The sequence below is a fragment of the Miscanthus floridulus genome, chromosome 17 (genome assembly GCF_019320115.1).
Source record: "Miscanthus floridulus cultivar M001 chromosome 17, ASM1932011v1, whole genome shotgun sequence".
Taxonomy (NCBI): Eukaryota; Viridiplantae; Streptophyta; class Magnoliopsida; order Poales; family Poaceae; genus Miscanthus; species Miscanthus floridulus.
The window spans coordinates 93854207-93870237 of record NC_089596.1 but is presented as its reverse complement, the minus strand read 5'-3'; the positions used below and the strand labels follow the sequence as shown (position 1 = coordinate 93870237).

Genomic DNA, 16031 nt, shown 5'->3' with positions numbered 1-16031 from the left:
TGGACTCGATGAATAGTTTTTTTTTAGCAACGGACTTGATGAATAGTTTTTTTTTGGGAGCAAACTCGATGAATAATTATTAAGGACCCCAGATCAACCTGGGCCAACAGCCCAACACGGGCCGCTTAACGGGCTGTTCTCCAACACAGACCGTTCAGCCCACAATTCACATTACATCGATCCATCGTCGATGGACGCCAACTCTCGTCATCTCGTGGTCGTGCACAGGCGTAGGAGGAGCGCAGCCCAGTCCGAGGAGCTGCAGGCTGCTGTGGCTTGTGACCGGTGAGAGGTGGGACACGACGACGGTGACGGTGAGGCGGCGAGCGGCGGATCGTGGCTCCGATCCACAAGGGACGGCTCCGCACCTCGCGATTCTGCCTCTGCTCAGCAGCCATGCCGGTGAGGCGGCGACAGCCGCGGCGGCCGGAGACGGGTGCGGCGGAGAGGTACAGGGAGATGAGGATCGGGGCTGCGCTGTCGCGGCCCTGGGACTATCTCACTGCCTGCGGCGGGCTTGCAGCGCTCCTGTGCCTCGGATACGCGGACCTCCCTAAGGCAGCCCAGGCGCTCGTTGCCTCCGACGTGCTGCTCGCGTTTCGCCTCCTTCCCGAGTAAGCCTCCTCCTGCAATCATCCAGCATCCGGCATCCCTGATGTGCGGGATTGCCGAATTTGTTTGATTGCAGCCCGTCGATGATAGTTGGCTGCTCGGAAAATTTGGCCAACAGCCCCGTGGATATGTGTTGACGATGATTTATCTTTTTACTTGCATGCGCTTGTCTTAGATGCTTGTTACTAGCTTGTTCTATATGTAGTGTCCGCGTAATATTTTTCTTAGAGCAACAAAGATTGTAGGTACACAGATCCATATCTGTTCTTCAGGCTGACACAGCATTCATATAGCTCTCTCATCAATGTTGTAGATGATTTAAGCATACATTGTACTAGGTTGTCTGTTCTTAGGTTAATACCTTAAGCACTTTTTATGCCGACATTAGGGTAGCTCTAATGTTGAAGCATCGCTCGAAATATTTCTGCCAGTAACGGGTGTAAGGTGTCACTTTGACAGGCATTGTTCTGGGATGATTAATTGATCACCAATGGTATGTAAAACAACAAAGGTAATATTGATGACTAATGCATTGTAGAGAAACATTGGTGTTATATTCCCTCATCTGCAAAACCGAACTTCAAATCTTATGTAAAGTTTGCACAAGGAAATATACTGTTATTTAATGAGATTACTGATATATAGATGTGCTTGATCTGTTCACAATTAATACAAAAAGAATCAAAACCAATATCCAGCCCATTATAAGAAGCAAAAAGAAGGCTCCATCATAGACAGGCTTACAAATATAAATAGGATGAGATTACCATATCAGTTTATGCTTTACAAAACAATTGTTGTATCTTGTCTCTCTTTTCTTATTTCTTTTAAGAAAAACATAAAGCAGGAGCACTGCTATTACATATAAGAAGGATGCAAGCAGGGTTCAACAAAGTCTTGACTACAGAATAGCTGAAAGAACTTGAAAAGATACAGCAAGGCATTAAGCTACTGCAAGTTCCCAACAAGCCTGCCTGCACAAGTCAACCTCCTTTTTGATAAGCTGCAGCACCTGCACTGGTTGTTGAAATCTGCCCATCAGAGACTCTGCGATTTCTTTCCTTCCATATTCCAAGCAGTATAGATCATCAGTGCTGCCTTTCTTCTTAGCTGCTATCTGGGCAGGTTGTGTTATGACTGTAGGATCATCGATCTAGACTTTGACTGTTCTATTTGGTACAACATGTAAAACAGTAGATCCTAGGACATGTAGAACGGTCTACAGAGAGACAGGGAGAGAAAGGGAAGGGTACCGAACCTGAGACCGCAGGGGTGGAGGATCCAGTAGCTTCCATCAGGTTCGTCGATGTAGGCTGCGCACGGGCAGCGACGGTCGGTGAAGAGAGGCGACGCAGTGGAGACGATGATGACGGTGGCGGCTTCCCGTCGCTGGCTGCGCGCCCTCGTAGATCGGTCTAGGGTTTTGTCGGTGGGTTTGCGGCTCACGGCGAACCTCGTACTTTGAGCCGCCGGCCCCCACCTCTCTATATAGCGCAGTGCGACGGGGGCCCACCAACCATGTAGGGTTGGGCACCCCCGATCAGGGCGCGAGACCAAGGCCCAATAGGCCGTTGGGCCTACTGGTCAAGAGATCAATCTAACATTCTCCCCCTTGATCTCACTATTACTTTTATCTTTAAACTTTAAACTTCAATCCTTTAAACCTTACTCATTTCTTCACAGATGATGCATAGAGCATGTTTCATCGTCTCGGTCAATCGCCGATAGATTTGACAGCTACAATGCACGTCTCTGATCTGAAATAGTTACTTTAACTTTTGGGCCCTTTATAGTCCAGGAATTATAGGCTTTCCCTTAAACCCATGCCGGCTACATGTTCTCTGAACACGTTGGGTGGTAAGCCTTTTGTAAGCGGATCCGCGAGCATCTTTTCGGTACTTATATGCTCAAGACTTATCATCTGACCCCTGGACTTTATCCTTCACAACATAATACTTTATGTCAATGTGTTTGGCAGCACCACTTGACCTATTGTTGTGAGCATACTGTACTGCTGGATTATTATCGCAGTATAATTTCAGTGGTCTATTGATGTCGTCAACCACCTTCAAACCGGGTATGAACTTCTTTAGCCAGTTCACCTGCCCCGTTGCCTCATAACATGCTACAAACTCGGCATACATTGTGGACGATGTAGTGACGGTTTGCTTTGAGCTTTTCCATGAAATAGCTCCCCCTGCGAGAGTAAACACATATCCAGACGTGGATTTTCTATTATCTCCCGCATAATCAGAATCTGAATATCCCACTATATGGAGTGAATCAGATCTTCTATACGTCATCATGAGGCCTTTCGTTCCTTGCAAATAACGCAAGACTTTCTTTACCAATTTCCAATGTTCTATTCCAGGATTGCTCTGGAATCTGCCAAGTAACCCGGTAACAAATGCTAAGTCAGGGCGCGTACACACTTGAGCATATTGCAAGCTTCCGACAGCTGAAGCATATGGAACCACTTTCATTTGATCGATCTCATATTGGTTCCTGGGGCATTGAAAATCCCCATATCTGTCGCCCTTGACTATAGGAGCAGGTGAGGGACTACATTTGTGCATACTAAATTTCTTTAAGACTTTTTCTATGTATGCCTTTTGTGACAGTCCTAATACCCCTTTACTTCTATCTCGGTGAATCTCGATCCCTAGAACGAACGAAGCTTCACCAAGATCTTTCATATCAAACTTTGAGGACAAAAACTTCTTTGTTTCCAGTAGTAGACTGACATCACTACTAGCAAGTAAGATATCATCCACATACAGGACAAGGAAGATAAACTTCCCATTCTTAAACTTTGCGTAGACACAATTGTCCTCAACATTATCTTTAAACCCAAAATTCTTTATTGTCTGATCAAACTTCAAGTACCACTGTCTTGAAGCTTGTTTTAATCCATAAATAGATTTCTTTAGGCGGCATCCCAAACGTTCTTTTCCTTCTATGACAAAACCTTTCGGTTGTGCCATGTAAACATTTTCCTCTAAGTCTCCGTTGAGAAATGCCGTCTTTACATCCATCTGGTGTAATTCCAAATCGTAATGTGCCGCTAATGCCATTATGATTCTGAAGGAATCCTTACATGAGACTGGAGAAAATGTCTCATTGTAATCAATCCCTTCTCTTTGTGTAAAGCCTTTTGCCACAAGTCGGGCTTTATATCTCTCTATATTCCCTTGAGAGTCAAGTTTTGTTTTGTAGACCCATTTACAGCCTACTGTTTTGGCTCCTTTAGGAATTATCTCTAAATCCCAAACTTTATTTGCATTCATTGATCTCATCTCATCTTCCATGGCCTCAAGCCACTTTGATGAATGGTCACTTTTCATGGCTTCTTCAAATGAGGTGGGATCATCCTCCATTTGAAATTCTTCAGTGTTGTACACTTCATAATCAGCAGGAATAGCTGATTTTCTAACTCTTTGAGACCTTCTAGGGGCCTCGTCAATTGGCACATTTTCTGTTTGAGGCTGTTGTTGCTCCCCCTCATGTGTGGCAATAGGTTCTATAGGATCCTGAGCCACAGGTTCCTCATCATCATTCATTGTTGCCACAGGCGGGATAACAACAGGTGCTGGCACCACAGTGTCTTGTCCTGTTGGTGCAGCAACAGCAGGTAGTGAGAAAAATGGCTCATGAATGATCGGAGTGGGTGCAAACACCCTCTTCTCTTCAAGGTCAATTTCTCGAGCTACCATGCTTCCCCTTATCATTTCATCCTCTAGGAAGACAGCGTGTCTCGTTTCCACAAACTTTGTATGTCTGTTAGGACAGTAGAAACGAAAACCTTTTGACTTTTCTGGGTAGCCAATGAAATGACAACTCACTGTTTTGGGATCTAGCTTCCCAGTGTTTGGGTTAAAAACTTTAGCCTCAGCAGGGCTCCCCCACACACGTAAGTGGTTAAGCGAGGGTACTCTTCCTGTCCACAACTCATACGGTGTTTTGGGCACCGACTTACTTGGTACTCTATTGAGAATATGAATGGCGGTTTTTAACGCCTCCATCCACAGACTCGTGGGTAAAGTGGAGTAACTTATCATACTACGCACCATATCCATCAGGGTACGGTTACGCCTTTCAGCTACTCCATTCTGCTGAGGTTCGCCCGGTGTTGAATACTGGGCGACTATACCATTCTCCTGTAAGAACCTTGCAAAAGGTCCAGGAACTTGTCCATATGGGGTATGCCGACCGTAGTACTCTCCTCCACGGTCAGACCTGACTATCTTAATCTTTAAATCATGCTGATTTTCAACTTCTACTTTAAATATTTTAAATTTATCCAACGCTTCTGTTCTTTCTTTAATTGGATAAATGTAGCCAAACCGAGAGTAATCGTCTGTGAATGTTATGAATGAATCATAACCATCCACACTTTTCACAGGAAAAGGACCACATATGTCTGTGTGAATAATCTGTAGAATTCCTGTGCTTCGTTTGGCATCTTTCTTAATTTTCTTTACATACTTTCCTTTTATGCAATCTCTACATTGTTCTAACTCTGAGAGCTCTAATGGAGGAAGAATATCATTCTTAACTAGTCTTTCTATTCTCCCCCTCGAAATATGGCCTAAACGACAGTGCCATAATTTCGACAACGCATCTTGAGCTCTCTTTCGTTTTCTGTTTCCATTGTTCGATGAGGATACATTTTCATTCACATCACATACGGAATTAACATTTTCACGAAGTGATAACAAATAAAGCTCGTCTTGTCGGAAGGCAAGACCAATACATTTATTATTAAACAATATTTGACATTTGCCATTTCCAAAGTGGCAATCATAACCATCATGGTCCAACTTTGAAACACTAATCAAATTTCTTTGCAAAGAAGGTACATAAAGAACATCTCTAAGAATAATTATGAAGCCATCAGCAAGCTCTAATGGAAGATCACCAACGGCCTCAACATCTGCTTGTTCTCCATTTGCGACTTTAATGAAACTTTCGCTTCTTTGCAAAGTTCTCATCGAACGGAATCCCTGTAATGAATTAGCAACATGAATAGTTGCACCTGAATCAATCCACCAAGTAGATTTTGAAAACTTTACATACAAGGATTCATTTACGAACGTAATAATGTTCTCACCTTTATTCTTCATTATCATCTTTAAGAAATCAGGACAATTCTTTTTATAATGTCCCTGTCTTCTTGCAGTGGAGACACTGGTCTTTAGCCACTGGGAATTGCTGGTTCTGAGACTGTTGCATGGGACCTTTTCCAGATGATTTGGAGGAAGAACTGTTATTATAGTTCTTTTTCTTATCTTTTAGGTAGTTCACAGAACCACCTTGTGAAACTTTTATTCTTTCCTCCTCCTGCACACACATGGCTATGAGCTTTTCCAAATCCCATTTTTCAGGCTGTATGTTGTAGTTAACAACAAATGTGTCAAATTCTTTGGGCAAAGAAGCAAAAATCAAATGAATAAGAAACTCATCCTTGAGTGCCAAATCCATTGGTTTGAGCTTAGATGCCTAGATTGCTCATTCTCAGTATGTGCTCTCTAATGCCACTGCCGCCACCAGAGTACCTTTCTGTGACCAGCTGCTTGATCAGCTGGGTTGCATATGTCTTTGAAGAGCCAGTGAACTGACTCTTTATTCTGTCTAGGTACTCTGTGACCGTGTCACAGTCTGGAATTGAGCCCACAATAGCAGGCTCAATTGTGTTCTTTATCACTGCCAGACACTTCTTGTTGGCAGTGACCCATTTCCTATGCTCAAGGTCATAGGACATCTTTACGGGAGCAAAATCCCGCTCTCTGTTCTGCCATGCAGCATCAGTCTCATCTGTCTCCCTCACCGGTGCCACAGGTTCTTTAGGGCACGGTGTGGTGACAACCCAGTCCACCTCAGCGAGGATAAAGGCCAGGTCTATCTTTTTCTTCCACTCAATATAGTTATCACCTTTTAGAGTGGGGATTTCTTTGATACAACTCATCAAGTTGTATCCTCCTGAAAACATAATTCAAATAGGGTGAGAACAGAAATAACGACAATAATTGCATGCCTTAGTTTAACGTTGGTCAAAATTAAAACATACAATTATTTTCTACACTAATTCTACATCACCGTTGGGCAGAAATAGAATTAATGTATAACAAAAAACATTATAATATTGTCATTAATCAACGTTGGTCAGAATAACAACAACATTATAATCAATTTAAAACATATCCATTTTCAAAATTAAATTCTCCCGTTGGTTCGAATTTAATAATGAAAATTACATCTTTAAATACGCAGCGGAAACTTTAACATTTAATAATCTCTTCCTATTTTCCAGAAGCAAATTTACCATTTACTGAACAAAAAATATCGTTGGATAAATTTTGTACAGAAATTATCATAAAAAATCAATTCAAATTGATCAAACTGTCTTCTGGAAAATAAGAAAAACAAAAACTGTGACTTTTCTATTCATTTTACCATTTCGGCCCAGCCAGCACACGCGCGGCCCACGGCCTGCCCATGCGCGCGCGCGCGCGCCAGCGAAATCGGCCCAGCCAGCCGCGGCCCATCTTCTTTTCGCGCGCACAGGCCACACCCAGGCCGCAACCTGGGCCTGGGCCGGCAATGTCCCGCGCGTCCGCGCGCCCGCCTGGGCTGCGACTTGGCCCACTCCATCTCAGCCGTTCCTCTCCATCCGACGGCTGTGCGCGCGCATCGGAGGATCAAAAACGGCGACCGCCGCGGCGCCCGTGAACCCTAGCTCCATTCGGCTTCGCTCTCTCTCTCCGCCCCTCACTGCTCTCTCCTCTCCACTCAGTCTCGCCGCAGCAGACACCGAGCGAGGAGCTCCGACGGCGAGAGAGATCAGCAAGCCCCGGCGCCGTCTCCGGCCCCCTCGCCGGCGTGCGCGCTCCCCAGCGGGTGAGCGCGCCGCCGTCGAGCGGCCTGGCCGCGGCGCCCTAGTGGCCGTTCCGGCGAGTAGATCACCCCCGGCCGGCCCTTTTCTTCCCCGCGCGCCGGCGTGACTGTAGTGCCGCGCAACGGCGAGGTAGGCCACCCTCTTACCTTTCTCCCCTTTCTTTTGATTCTTTTGATTTGTTCGGTTTTGACCCGATTTGACGATTAGGGTTAGGGTTGGGGTTTGGGATGGCCTCTGTTTTGCTTTTCCCGAAACGATTTCGGCTTTTAGGGTTCGATTTTGTCATGAAAACGAGCCCTCAATTTTCCTTTAACCCAGTTAGGGTTAGGGTTCATCCGAACCCACTGTCGGCCGAAGCCCCTTCTACGTTCTAGATCCGCACTGGATCTCTTCATCTTTTGCTTTTCAAACCGATTTATCCGTTCTAGATCAAAACCCTAGCCATATCTATACCTAAACCGTGGCTCTGGTACCAATGTTATGACTGTAGGATCATCGATCTAGACTTTGACTGTTCTATTTGGTACAACATGTAAAACAGTAGATCCTAGGACATGTAGAACGGTCTACAGAGAGACAGGGAGAGAAAGGGAAGGGTACCGAACCTGAGACCGCAGGGGTGGAGGATCCAGTAGCTTCCATCAGGTTCGTCGATGTAGGCTGCGCACGGGCAGCGACGGTCGGTGAAGAGAGGCGACGCAGTGGAGACGATGATGACGGTGGCGGCTTCCCGTCGCTGGCTGCGCGTCCTCTTCGAGATCGGACTAGGGTTTTGTCGGTGGGTTTGCGGCTCACGGTGAACCTCGTACTTTGAGCCGCCGGCCCCCACCTCTCTATATAGCGCAGTGCGACGGGGGCCCACCAACCATGTAGGGTTGGGCGCCCCCGATCAGGGCGCGAGACCAAGGCCCAATAGGCCGTTGGGCCTACTGGTCAAGAGATCAATCTAACAGGTTGCTGACGCACGCCACCAGTCTCCTACTGAAGCATTGTCAGCCGGTACCTGGACTGCAACCCCTTTCCAACTTCTGACAAGGAACCAGACCTCTTTAGTGAATGTGCATTGCAAACACAGATGTGTCGCCAATGCTTACTCCTGATCACACAGCAAGCACTTAGATCACAGGTACATTCCTAGCTGCAAGTTTGTCTGCTGGTCTGAACTAAAAGCCAAGCAAAGAATTTTTGCTTGCCTTCAGCATGTGCCTTCCAAATTGACTTTCCATCAAATCTGCTGGAGACACTGCACTGAATGCTGTAAGCTGACTTCATGCTGTAAATTCCATCAGTCGTCCAACACCACACAATCTCATCGGGCTGGTTGTAAAATGTCGCCTGCTGAACCTGCCCCCACAGTTTGATGAATTCTACCAGCTCTTCTATTGTGGGCATTCTCCAAAGCCCTCTTGTCCTTCAAGTTCTCTAGATCCTCACGACCTGTTGTATTCTTTCTCCATGCTAGTTGCTAGTTTGTACATGTTTAGTGCGATGCCAATTGGCACCCGGCCATCCACCCAAGAAGACTGCTAGAATCTGGCCCTGCGGCTATCTCCAGTTTCCACAGTGGTGCTTGCTCTGAACAGCTGCCTTTCAACCGTGTTGCACGGTGGCACCGGGCCTGCCCAAGGATGGTCCAGTTCTGTCCATTCATACTAGAGCCAGTGCAGCTGTAGTGTTCTACTGAACATGTCGAGGTCCAGGATCCTCAGATCTTCAGAATTATTTGGACAACTCGCTTTTGGCCACTTTTTTATTAAATAGTGTCCGCCTATGACTGTTGGTGGGTATTCAGACCCACTCCCCAAATCCACATCTGGGTAAGGGTAATTCTTTACCCATTGGAAATGGGTAATACCTATTAGTACCCAATGATGGTCAAGTAGCACTCCAACTCCAAGCACCTCTCCTCTATTAGCTTGATCATTATCTATTGGGCTCGGGCAAATATGGATGATATTGGGGAGGGTGACGAATCGACAATGATGATCTGGGTTTGGATGTGAGCAAGCATGGATGTGCTCAGACCCTCCCCAGTGGCAGGTATATGTCCGCCATTAGCTTCCGTGGGTCCTTTCCACAGAAAACTCCTGATCTTGTCAATCTTCCTCAATACCCACTTTTTGAGAGCAAACACCAGTAGGCCTCTGAGGTGAGCATTGAGTTCAAAGAGTTAATTGCCCTGCACGATTCAGGAGACGCCCTGTCTAGGCAGGTAGGTTGGCAGCTACCTTATCAATGAGCATCTGAATGTCAACTCTCCAGAGCTTCCTGATACGCAATGGCAAACCGAGATGTTTGCAGGGAAAAGCATTGATTGAACAGGGAAAAGATTCCATGATTTCCTCCAGATCAAGTCCATCACAACCCATAGGCTAAATCACACACTTTTTTGTGGATTGGTTCTCATCCCCTGCCTGGTCAAAAGCCTCAAGTAGCTAATGGAGAACCTGTACCTCCTCTTCGATGGGATGAACGAAAATGGCTGCATCATTTGCATAAATACTGGCATGAATCTTTATTGCCCTATTATGCAGATGAGAGAGCTGGCCTTCCTCAGTAGGTCTGATCAGCAAGTGATGTAGATGTTTGTAGGTGAGAATGGACAGCATGGACGACCATGGGTCACCCTGGCAAAAGCTTAGTGCAGAAGTTCTCTAGGTCATTTCCTCATGCTTTAATAGTATACCCTTGTGTTAATGTGTCTTGTTTATGGCAATGCTTTGCTCTGCTTTTGATGCCTCTGACGTTACACTGATTTTGTGCTTCATGTTTTGCTGGAAAATCTGGAGATATCTGTGCTTCTAAAGCTCACTTTCTCATGTTGTGATTTGCAGTTAGTTTTCAAATGGTTATAATCTTATATGGTGTCTTGATTCATGTTAGATTACACTATTCACTTAACTTCATTCCTCAATGGTATTGCTGGAGAATACTTTGTATTAACTGGTTCTTTTCCCCCAGTGTGCAGACAGGATATGCAGTAAGCACAGCTAATGTTCTTCTTCAAGCGGTAGAAGTTGCCCTACCAAAGCAAAAGAAGGCGCAGGCTGTTTCAGAGTTCAAGCACTCTATTATTGCACATAAAAGGCGTGCACGAGTCCAACAAAATTCAGGTACGTGATAGGTTCCTTTTCCATGGTGTAACTGCATCAATGTAACCCTGTTTAGTGTGAACTTGATAATCTTGAGCCTATTTAGTTCTTGAACATATTTGGTGACTGGGAAATTACTGCACCAGCTGTGTCTTCTATTCTGTGCTGCTGTACCATAGATGTACACACGGGCATTTTGTTAATTTATTCTTCCAAGTTCACTGAGCTGATTTCAGAAATTTCTGCTTAATGGTCTGTTAGGCTTAAGATGCAGCCTCCTTTGAAGACTTAGGAGGATTAGTGATGTGTGATGTGTTATTTTCAAACCCTTTGACAGGTTCACCAGACATACCACAAGATATACTTGTTCATATCTTCAGTTTCCTGGACATGCATTCTTTGGTAGCAGCAGGTCTTGTCTGCTGGTATTTTTCTTTTCTTCCCTGTAACGGCTTTCAAAATAATATGGTGCTTTCTTGTTGATCACACCTTTTGTCTTCCTTAGAAGGTCTTCGAATTCAGCGGCAAATGACAACAAACTGTGGAAGATGAATTACTCGATTTTCTTTGGCCTCAGCCATTTGAGTTGCAACAACATTCCTGTATCTGGTGTGCAGTACAGCATGAATTCAGTGTCAGATTATCCAACCTTTAGCTGGAAGGAGTCCTTCCACAGCAAGTATGAAGGTAGGGGTGGCATTCCTCCTTTTGTATATAATTCGATTCAATTAAAATGCACTATTTCCATGGTTATCCTCTAAAACAAGGGTGTAATATTTTACTGCAGAATGTGCATCATGAAAATTTGCATCAAATAGAGCACTGTGTGCGCATTGCAGATCAGTTATTTGGCTGAGCAACCTCACATGTGCTTCTCCACACCATTGCCCTAAGAATAGACAAGATGAAGTAAAATTACGACCCCTGTTACCTGATACAGTAAGTTTAACTATGGTAATAGTTTTTTGATAATAGCTTTTATCTAATTTGCAGATTGAGATTCTCTAGGACACACTACAGTGATTATGTGCGTGAAGTGAATGTGAATCAGAAGAAGCTACTTGTTTCAGCTCTTCTAGCTTACAGCCTCCTAGTTTATTCAGAGACTCATTGTGCTAAAAATCAGCGAAAAATCACTCCTTATTTCAAAAACTGTTTGGCAGAATTCTCATGAATTCAGCCTCTTGAGAGCTCTGCCAATCTGGCCCAAAAAAGTGATGGAGCCAAAAACTACCAGAAGGCATCAAGCATAAATCAAATACTCCCTTTGTTCCAAAATTATGAGTTGTATTGACTTTTTTGGTTCATCCATTTTACTATATATCTAGACATATTATTATATCTAGATGCATAGCAAAATAGATGTACCAAAAAAGTCAAAACGACTTATAATTTAGAACGGAGGGAGTATATCAATAACCACAAGAACAATTCATCATAGCCTAGGTCCGGTTATGAAATAGCAGTGGATATATATATTACAGACAACGGGGAAACCACCACTTCCAAGGAGGGTAATGTCAAACATGGAATTCAGAACACAATTCTGCGTAACCTTAGATAATTTAGCACATTGCTACTGACCACACTAATACACTAGAACACGTCCAGGTATTTACCGTCACATGGAGACATGGAATCACATCCATCCTTCAAAACCGACAAGTAATGATCAAAAGAGATGATAAATCACCCCAGACCCTTATCTGATTCTACTCTTCTAATGTTGCTTCTTGTCTTTTAATGGGCCCTTCGGAATCTTTGATAGGCATTTCTCGTCGAAAATGGCGTAGTACTTCTTCAGCTCGACCATGGCCTTCTCACCAAAAGCATCAACCTTATCCTCATGCTTCTCATACAGGACCGGCACAGTGTACAATACCATAAAAACTGCATAAAAGAAAAACATAATTGGATACCGCTTCTTAACACATCAAAGAGCGTTAACAACGAACAACAGTTACCTATGTAAGACAAGGTGAGGAAATTGCAGCAGCTCCCAAGAACAGAAAGGATCCACAGTCCTGCAATCACCTGACAATAGAGATAAACACATTAGATACATTCAGAAAGAGTTGCCTTATAGTTAACAGAAGTCTATACAGAACAAAATCCTGCCAGTCAACATACAATCAGAAATTTCTTCAGGTCATGGCCTTGGCCGATCTCCCTCAAGGTAGCGAACCCCCTGTTGATCTCATATCTCAGGGAACGTGCAACATTCACAGCCAGGTCCTCTGGGATCTTCACCTCAGGGATGTTAGGAGGAGACCTAAATAGCCATGGCAAATATGTCACAATCCAGGAGTTATGCTAATCAACTACAGGTCACTAGGTGACATATGCTTTTAATAAAATATAAAGTGAAAATAATAGTGTTCGCAGCCATGAAGATCAATCATGCTGATGCTGCAGAAACATGTAAGCTGGGTTAAACTAGCATTATCAACATTAACAAAACCTTATTAAGGCAAAGAACAGCAGAAGTTTTAAGGGATCCCACTAACTCACTTGTTGATGAAAGTCGTGGCATTGGACCAGAGAAACAGGATGGCCAGGGTGAGGATGAGGCAGTGGCATAGCAGGGTGAGGAGGTGGTAATCCATAACCTCAAACAGCAGCCAGATGGCAGTTGCACCTGCGAGCACCCCACCAGAGATCCTCTTGTTCCTCCACAGAAACAGATCGGCCGCTGCAAGCACAAGCACATCAGAACAAAGCTCCTAATAAATAAACAATTGGGAACAATGCTCACTAGCAAACAAACAATATCTGGGTTTAAGGGTAACGCTTGCTACAAATTACCTCACCACATCAGAACAAAGCCCCAAATAAAGAATTGGGAGCAATGCTCACTAGCAAACAAACAAAGAATCCCAGGGTTTAAGGGTAACACATGATACAAATTAACCAGCGAGCTACTGTTACTCGCTTATAGAATCACCCGATCACTTACTCCTGGCCTAGAGGCAAATCTTACAGCGACAGACAGTAACCTGATCACGTCATACTCGCATCGTGGAGACAATGCCGCACAAAGTTGACCCAGACCACATCGGATCGGAAGCCGAGCCGTTTTCAACACGCTAAAGATCTCTCCCCCAGGAATTTATATTTGTCCACACGGAGGAACAAATGCGGCGCGGCTACAGATCAACAGTTCACCAACGCTAGACAAGTGAAGCAGACCCCAACGCGGTCGGATCTATAGTAAACCAAACAAGACAAAGCCCCACTAGTGGAGATCGGAGGAGAAGAGGGCCTTGAGGTCCGGGCTTACGCTTGCCGCCGCCGAGGACGGAGTGGACGGGCTTCTCGCGGCCGAAGAGGCGGTAGATCTTGGCCTTCACGGCGGCCGTCGCCGACGAGCGCTCGTCGTCCGAGTCCGACGACGAGCCGCCCCCGCGGCCGTGGAGCTTGTCCGAGATCTTGTCCAGCACTGACGCGCCCGACTCCTCCCTGTGCTGCTCCGCCATGGCGTCCACCGCTAGCCCGCTCGCTGGCTCCCCTCTCCCACCTTGCTCCGCACGCGGCTACCGTACTACAAGCAACACCAGCAAGGCAGTAACATGCTTTTCGCTTTTCTCTTTTCTCTCTTTTTCTCTCCCCGACGTGTTCGGGCCGCGCGCTTTATGCGCGGCGCGGCGCGATCTCGGCCGTCGATCCGGTCGCGCCGGGCCGTGTGATCCGTCCGTCCTGCCTGCGTTAATCTAGCCTTAATCAATTCGCGCAGTTATGTGTCGACGTGTGGTGTGCGGCCCACTCGGCTGGGCCCGCGTGTAAGCTAGCGTAGGGTGGGTGCATCGGTGGTGGGAGAATCGCGCGTCGCTTCGTCACGTCCCGTCCGTGGGGCCCGCGGAGGTGGAGATCGCGAGGAGGACACGGGGCCTGGCGACGCGTGTCGTGCCAGGACTTTCGCCGGCATCCGGGTCCGGCCGGGCGCCGCGGAGCCCGGGGCGCGGGGCCAAGAGGAAGAGGGCTCGGCCGCTCGACGCCTTGTTTAGATGCCACCAAAATTCAGTTTTTTCCCTCTTTCTTCATCACATCAATTTTTAGTCGCTTACATGGAGTATTAAATATAGGTAAAAAAATAACTAATTACACAGTTTAGTTGGAAATCACGAGATGAATCTTTTGAGCCTAGTTGGTCCATTGGACAATATTTGTCAAATAAAATGAAAGTGGTACTATTTATCGGGTTGAAATTTTTTCAGCATCTAAACGAGGCCCGAGTCGACCTCGGCGTAGCGTCAGAAGCTTCTTGCCGTCGAAGCATCTTCTTGCGGGCCAAGTCCATCTTTTAGATGGCTTTTGTAGTTAAGCAAATGGAATTTTCGCTCTCTTGTCGGCTAAGGAAACGATAATTTCCTCCTGTAGTCCTGTTGACCACGTTGCAAAACAAAGTCTGCATCACATATTTTGAACTTTTGAGCGTCGGAAGAAGAGTACTAGTGCGGAAACACAACGAACGAAGAACTTCCAAAAAAAAGGTAAATAAACGTCTCATGCTAATCTGTTTTCTTTTTGAAGTAAAACATGCTAATCTGTTTTCCTCCGTGCCTCCACTCGGCCTTTCTTTAAGGCACAAAAGGTTCGATCCACCTAGCTAATTAGTGGCTTCATCAGCCTCTAGTTTATTTTAAGAGATAAGGAATAAAAAGAGAAAATTTCCTCATCGCCCTCAAAAATTATAATCCTTCCTTGGTTACCATAAAAAAATTATAGCTTTCCTTGGTTGCCATCACTTTGTAATTGCCGTGAACAACAGGCACATTCCGTTAGACTAGATGGAAAAAGACAGCTTTACCCCTCTCTTGAATTTTCTCCAACAGAATTCAGACCATGTACAAGTACAAGGAGGCGCCCGGTCGGTGGGGGCCAAGGCGCGAGGCGAGGCGCCCGGTGGGTGGCGGCGTCGAGGCATCGGACGGTGGCGGCGTCGAGGCATCGGTCGGTGGCAACGTCGAGGAGGCGTCTGGTTGGTGGCGCCCCACGCATGGCGTCGGCGGCACCCGGCACGCAGCGCGACCCGCTAGTGCCGGCGGCGACGCTCGGCGCTCAGCGCGGCCTGCGCGCGGCTGCGGTGGCGCGGCTCGCTAGTGCCGGTGGCAGCACTCAGTGCGGCATGCGCTTAGCGCGGTCCGTGCGTGGAGGCGACGGCGCCTGGCGGCACGAGGTCCGCCCGCGCAGGGCTCGCCGTGTTGTCGCGCGCGAACTCAGGGTGCAAGCAGATGTGGATCGGGTACTTGGATCCGTGTTTGTTTTTTCCCCTAAAATAATGCGGCAAGAAGGATTGCTGGGCTTTTTGGCCAACGCGTTCATCTGGGACTAAGGATGGCAACGGGGATGTACCCGTCAGGTATCGCCGGAACGTTCTCTTCCCCGCTACGGAGAATTCATTCCATTCCCGTCCCCGTTAACTGTCTTGGGTA

General features: G+C 46.2%; 2 protein-coding genes across 5 annotated transcripts; one reads left to right on the top strand and one right to left on the bottom strand.

The window, feature by feature from the left end:
• Positions 1 to 229: 229 nt before the first annotated feature.
• On the top strand, positions 230 to 11725 carry LOC136518198 (F-box protein At5g52880-like). Of its 3 annotated transcripts, XR_010774452.1 has the most exons (6): positions 230 to 614; positions 10469 to 10620; positions 10937 to 11024; positions 11108 to 11286; positions 11387 to 11508; positions 11593 to 11720. XR_010774452.1 is itself a non-coding variant. In XM_066511854.1 (5 exons), exons 1-5 carry the CDS (start codon positions 397 to 399, stop codon positions 11595 to 11597), a joined length of 642 nt encoding a protein of 213 aa, XP_066367951.1. In that variant the 5' UTR covers positions 230 to 396; the 3' UTR covers positions 11598 to 11725. The 3 variants fall into 3 exon arrangements, 2 of the variants coding, with proteins under 2 accessions (XP_066367951.1, XP_066367950.1); XM_066511854.1 differs by lacking the exon at positions 11387 to 11508 and having other exon boundaries at positions 11593 to 11725; XM_066511853.1 differs by lacking the exon at positions 11593 to 11720 and having other exon boundaries at positions 11387 to 11552.
• Positions 11726 to 12037: 312 nt separating this feature from the next.
• On the bottom strand, positions 12038 to 14201 carry LOC136516624 (reticulon-like protein B1). Of its 2 annotated transcripts, none has more exons than XM_066510071.1 (5): positions 13880 to 14201; positions 13114 to 13291; positions 12730 to 12871; positions 12564 to 12633; positions 12038 to 12489 (listed from the first exon to the last, which is right to left on the bottom strand). In XM_066510071.1, exons 1-5 carry the CDS (start codon positions 14073 to 14075, stop codon positions 12320 to 12322), a joined length of 756 nt encoding a protein of 251 aa, XP_066366168.1. In that variant the 5' UTR covers positions 14076 to 14201; the 3' UTR covers positions 12038 to 12319. The 2 variants fall into 2 exon arrangements, with proteins under 2 accessions (XP_066366168.1, XP_066366167.1); XM_066510070.1 differs by having other exon boundaries at positions 13111 to 13291; positions 13880 to 14200.
• Between the last annotated feature and the right edge of the window lie 1830 nt (positions 14202 to 16031).

Bases quoted from the DNA above. Each gene is read 5' to 3' on its own strand.
- LOC136518198 (XM_066511853.1), top strand. From the start codon at position 397: ATGCCGGTGAGGCGGCGACAGCCGCGGCGGCCGGAGACGGGTGCGGCG. The intron at 615-10,468 runs GTAAGCCTCCTC...CTTTTCCCCCAG, and splicing joins GCGTTTCGCCTCCTTCCCGA to TGTGCAGACAGGATATGCAG. The intron at 10,621-10,936 runs GTACGTGATAGG...ACCCTTTGACAG, and splicing joins ACGAGTCCAACAAAATTCAG to GTTCACCAGACATACCACAA.
- LOC136516624 (XM_066510070.1), bottom strand. From the start codon at position 14,075: ATGGCGGAGCAGCACAGGGAGGAGTCGGGCGCGTCAGTGCTGGACAAG. The intron at 12,872-13,110 runs GTGAGTTAGTGG...ATGGCTATTTAG, and splicing joins GCCACGACTTTCATCAACAA to GTCTCCTCCTAACATCCCTG. The intron at 12,634-12,729 runs GTATGTTGACTG...CTCTATTGTCAG, and splicing joins ACCTGAAGAAATTTCTGATT to GTGATTGCAGGACTGTGGAT.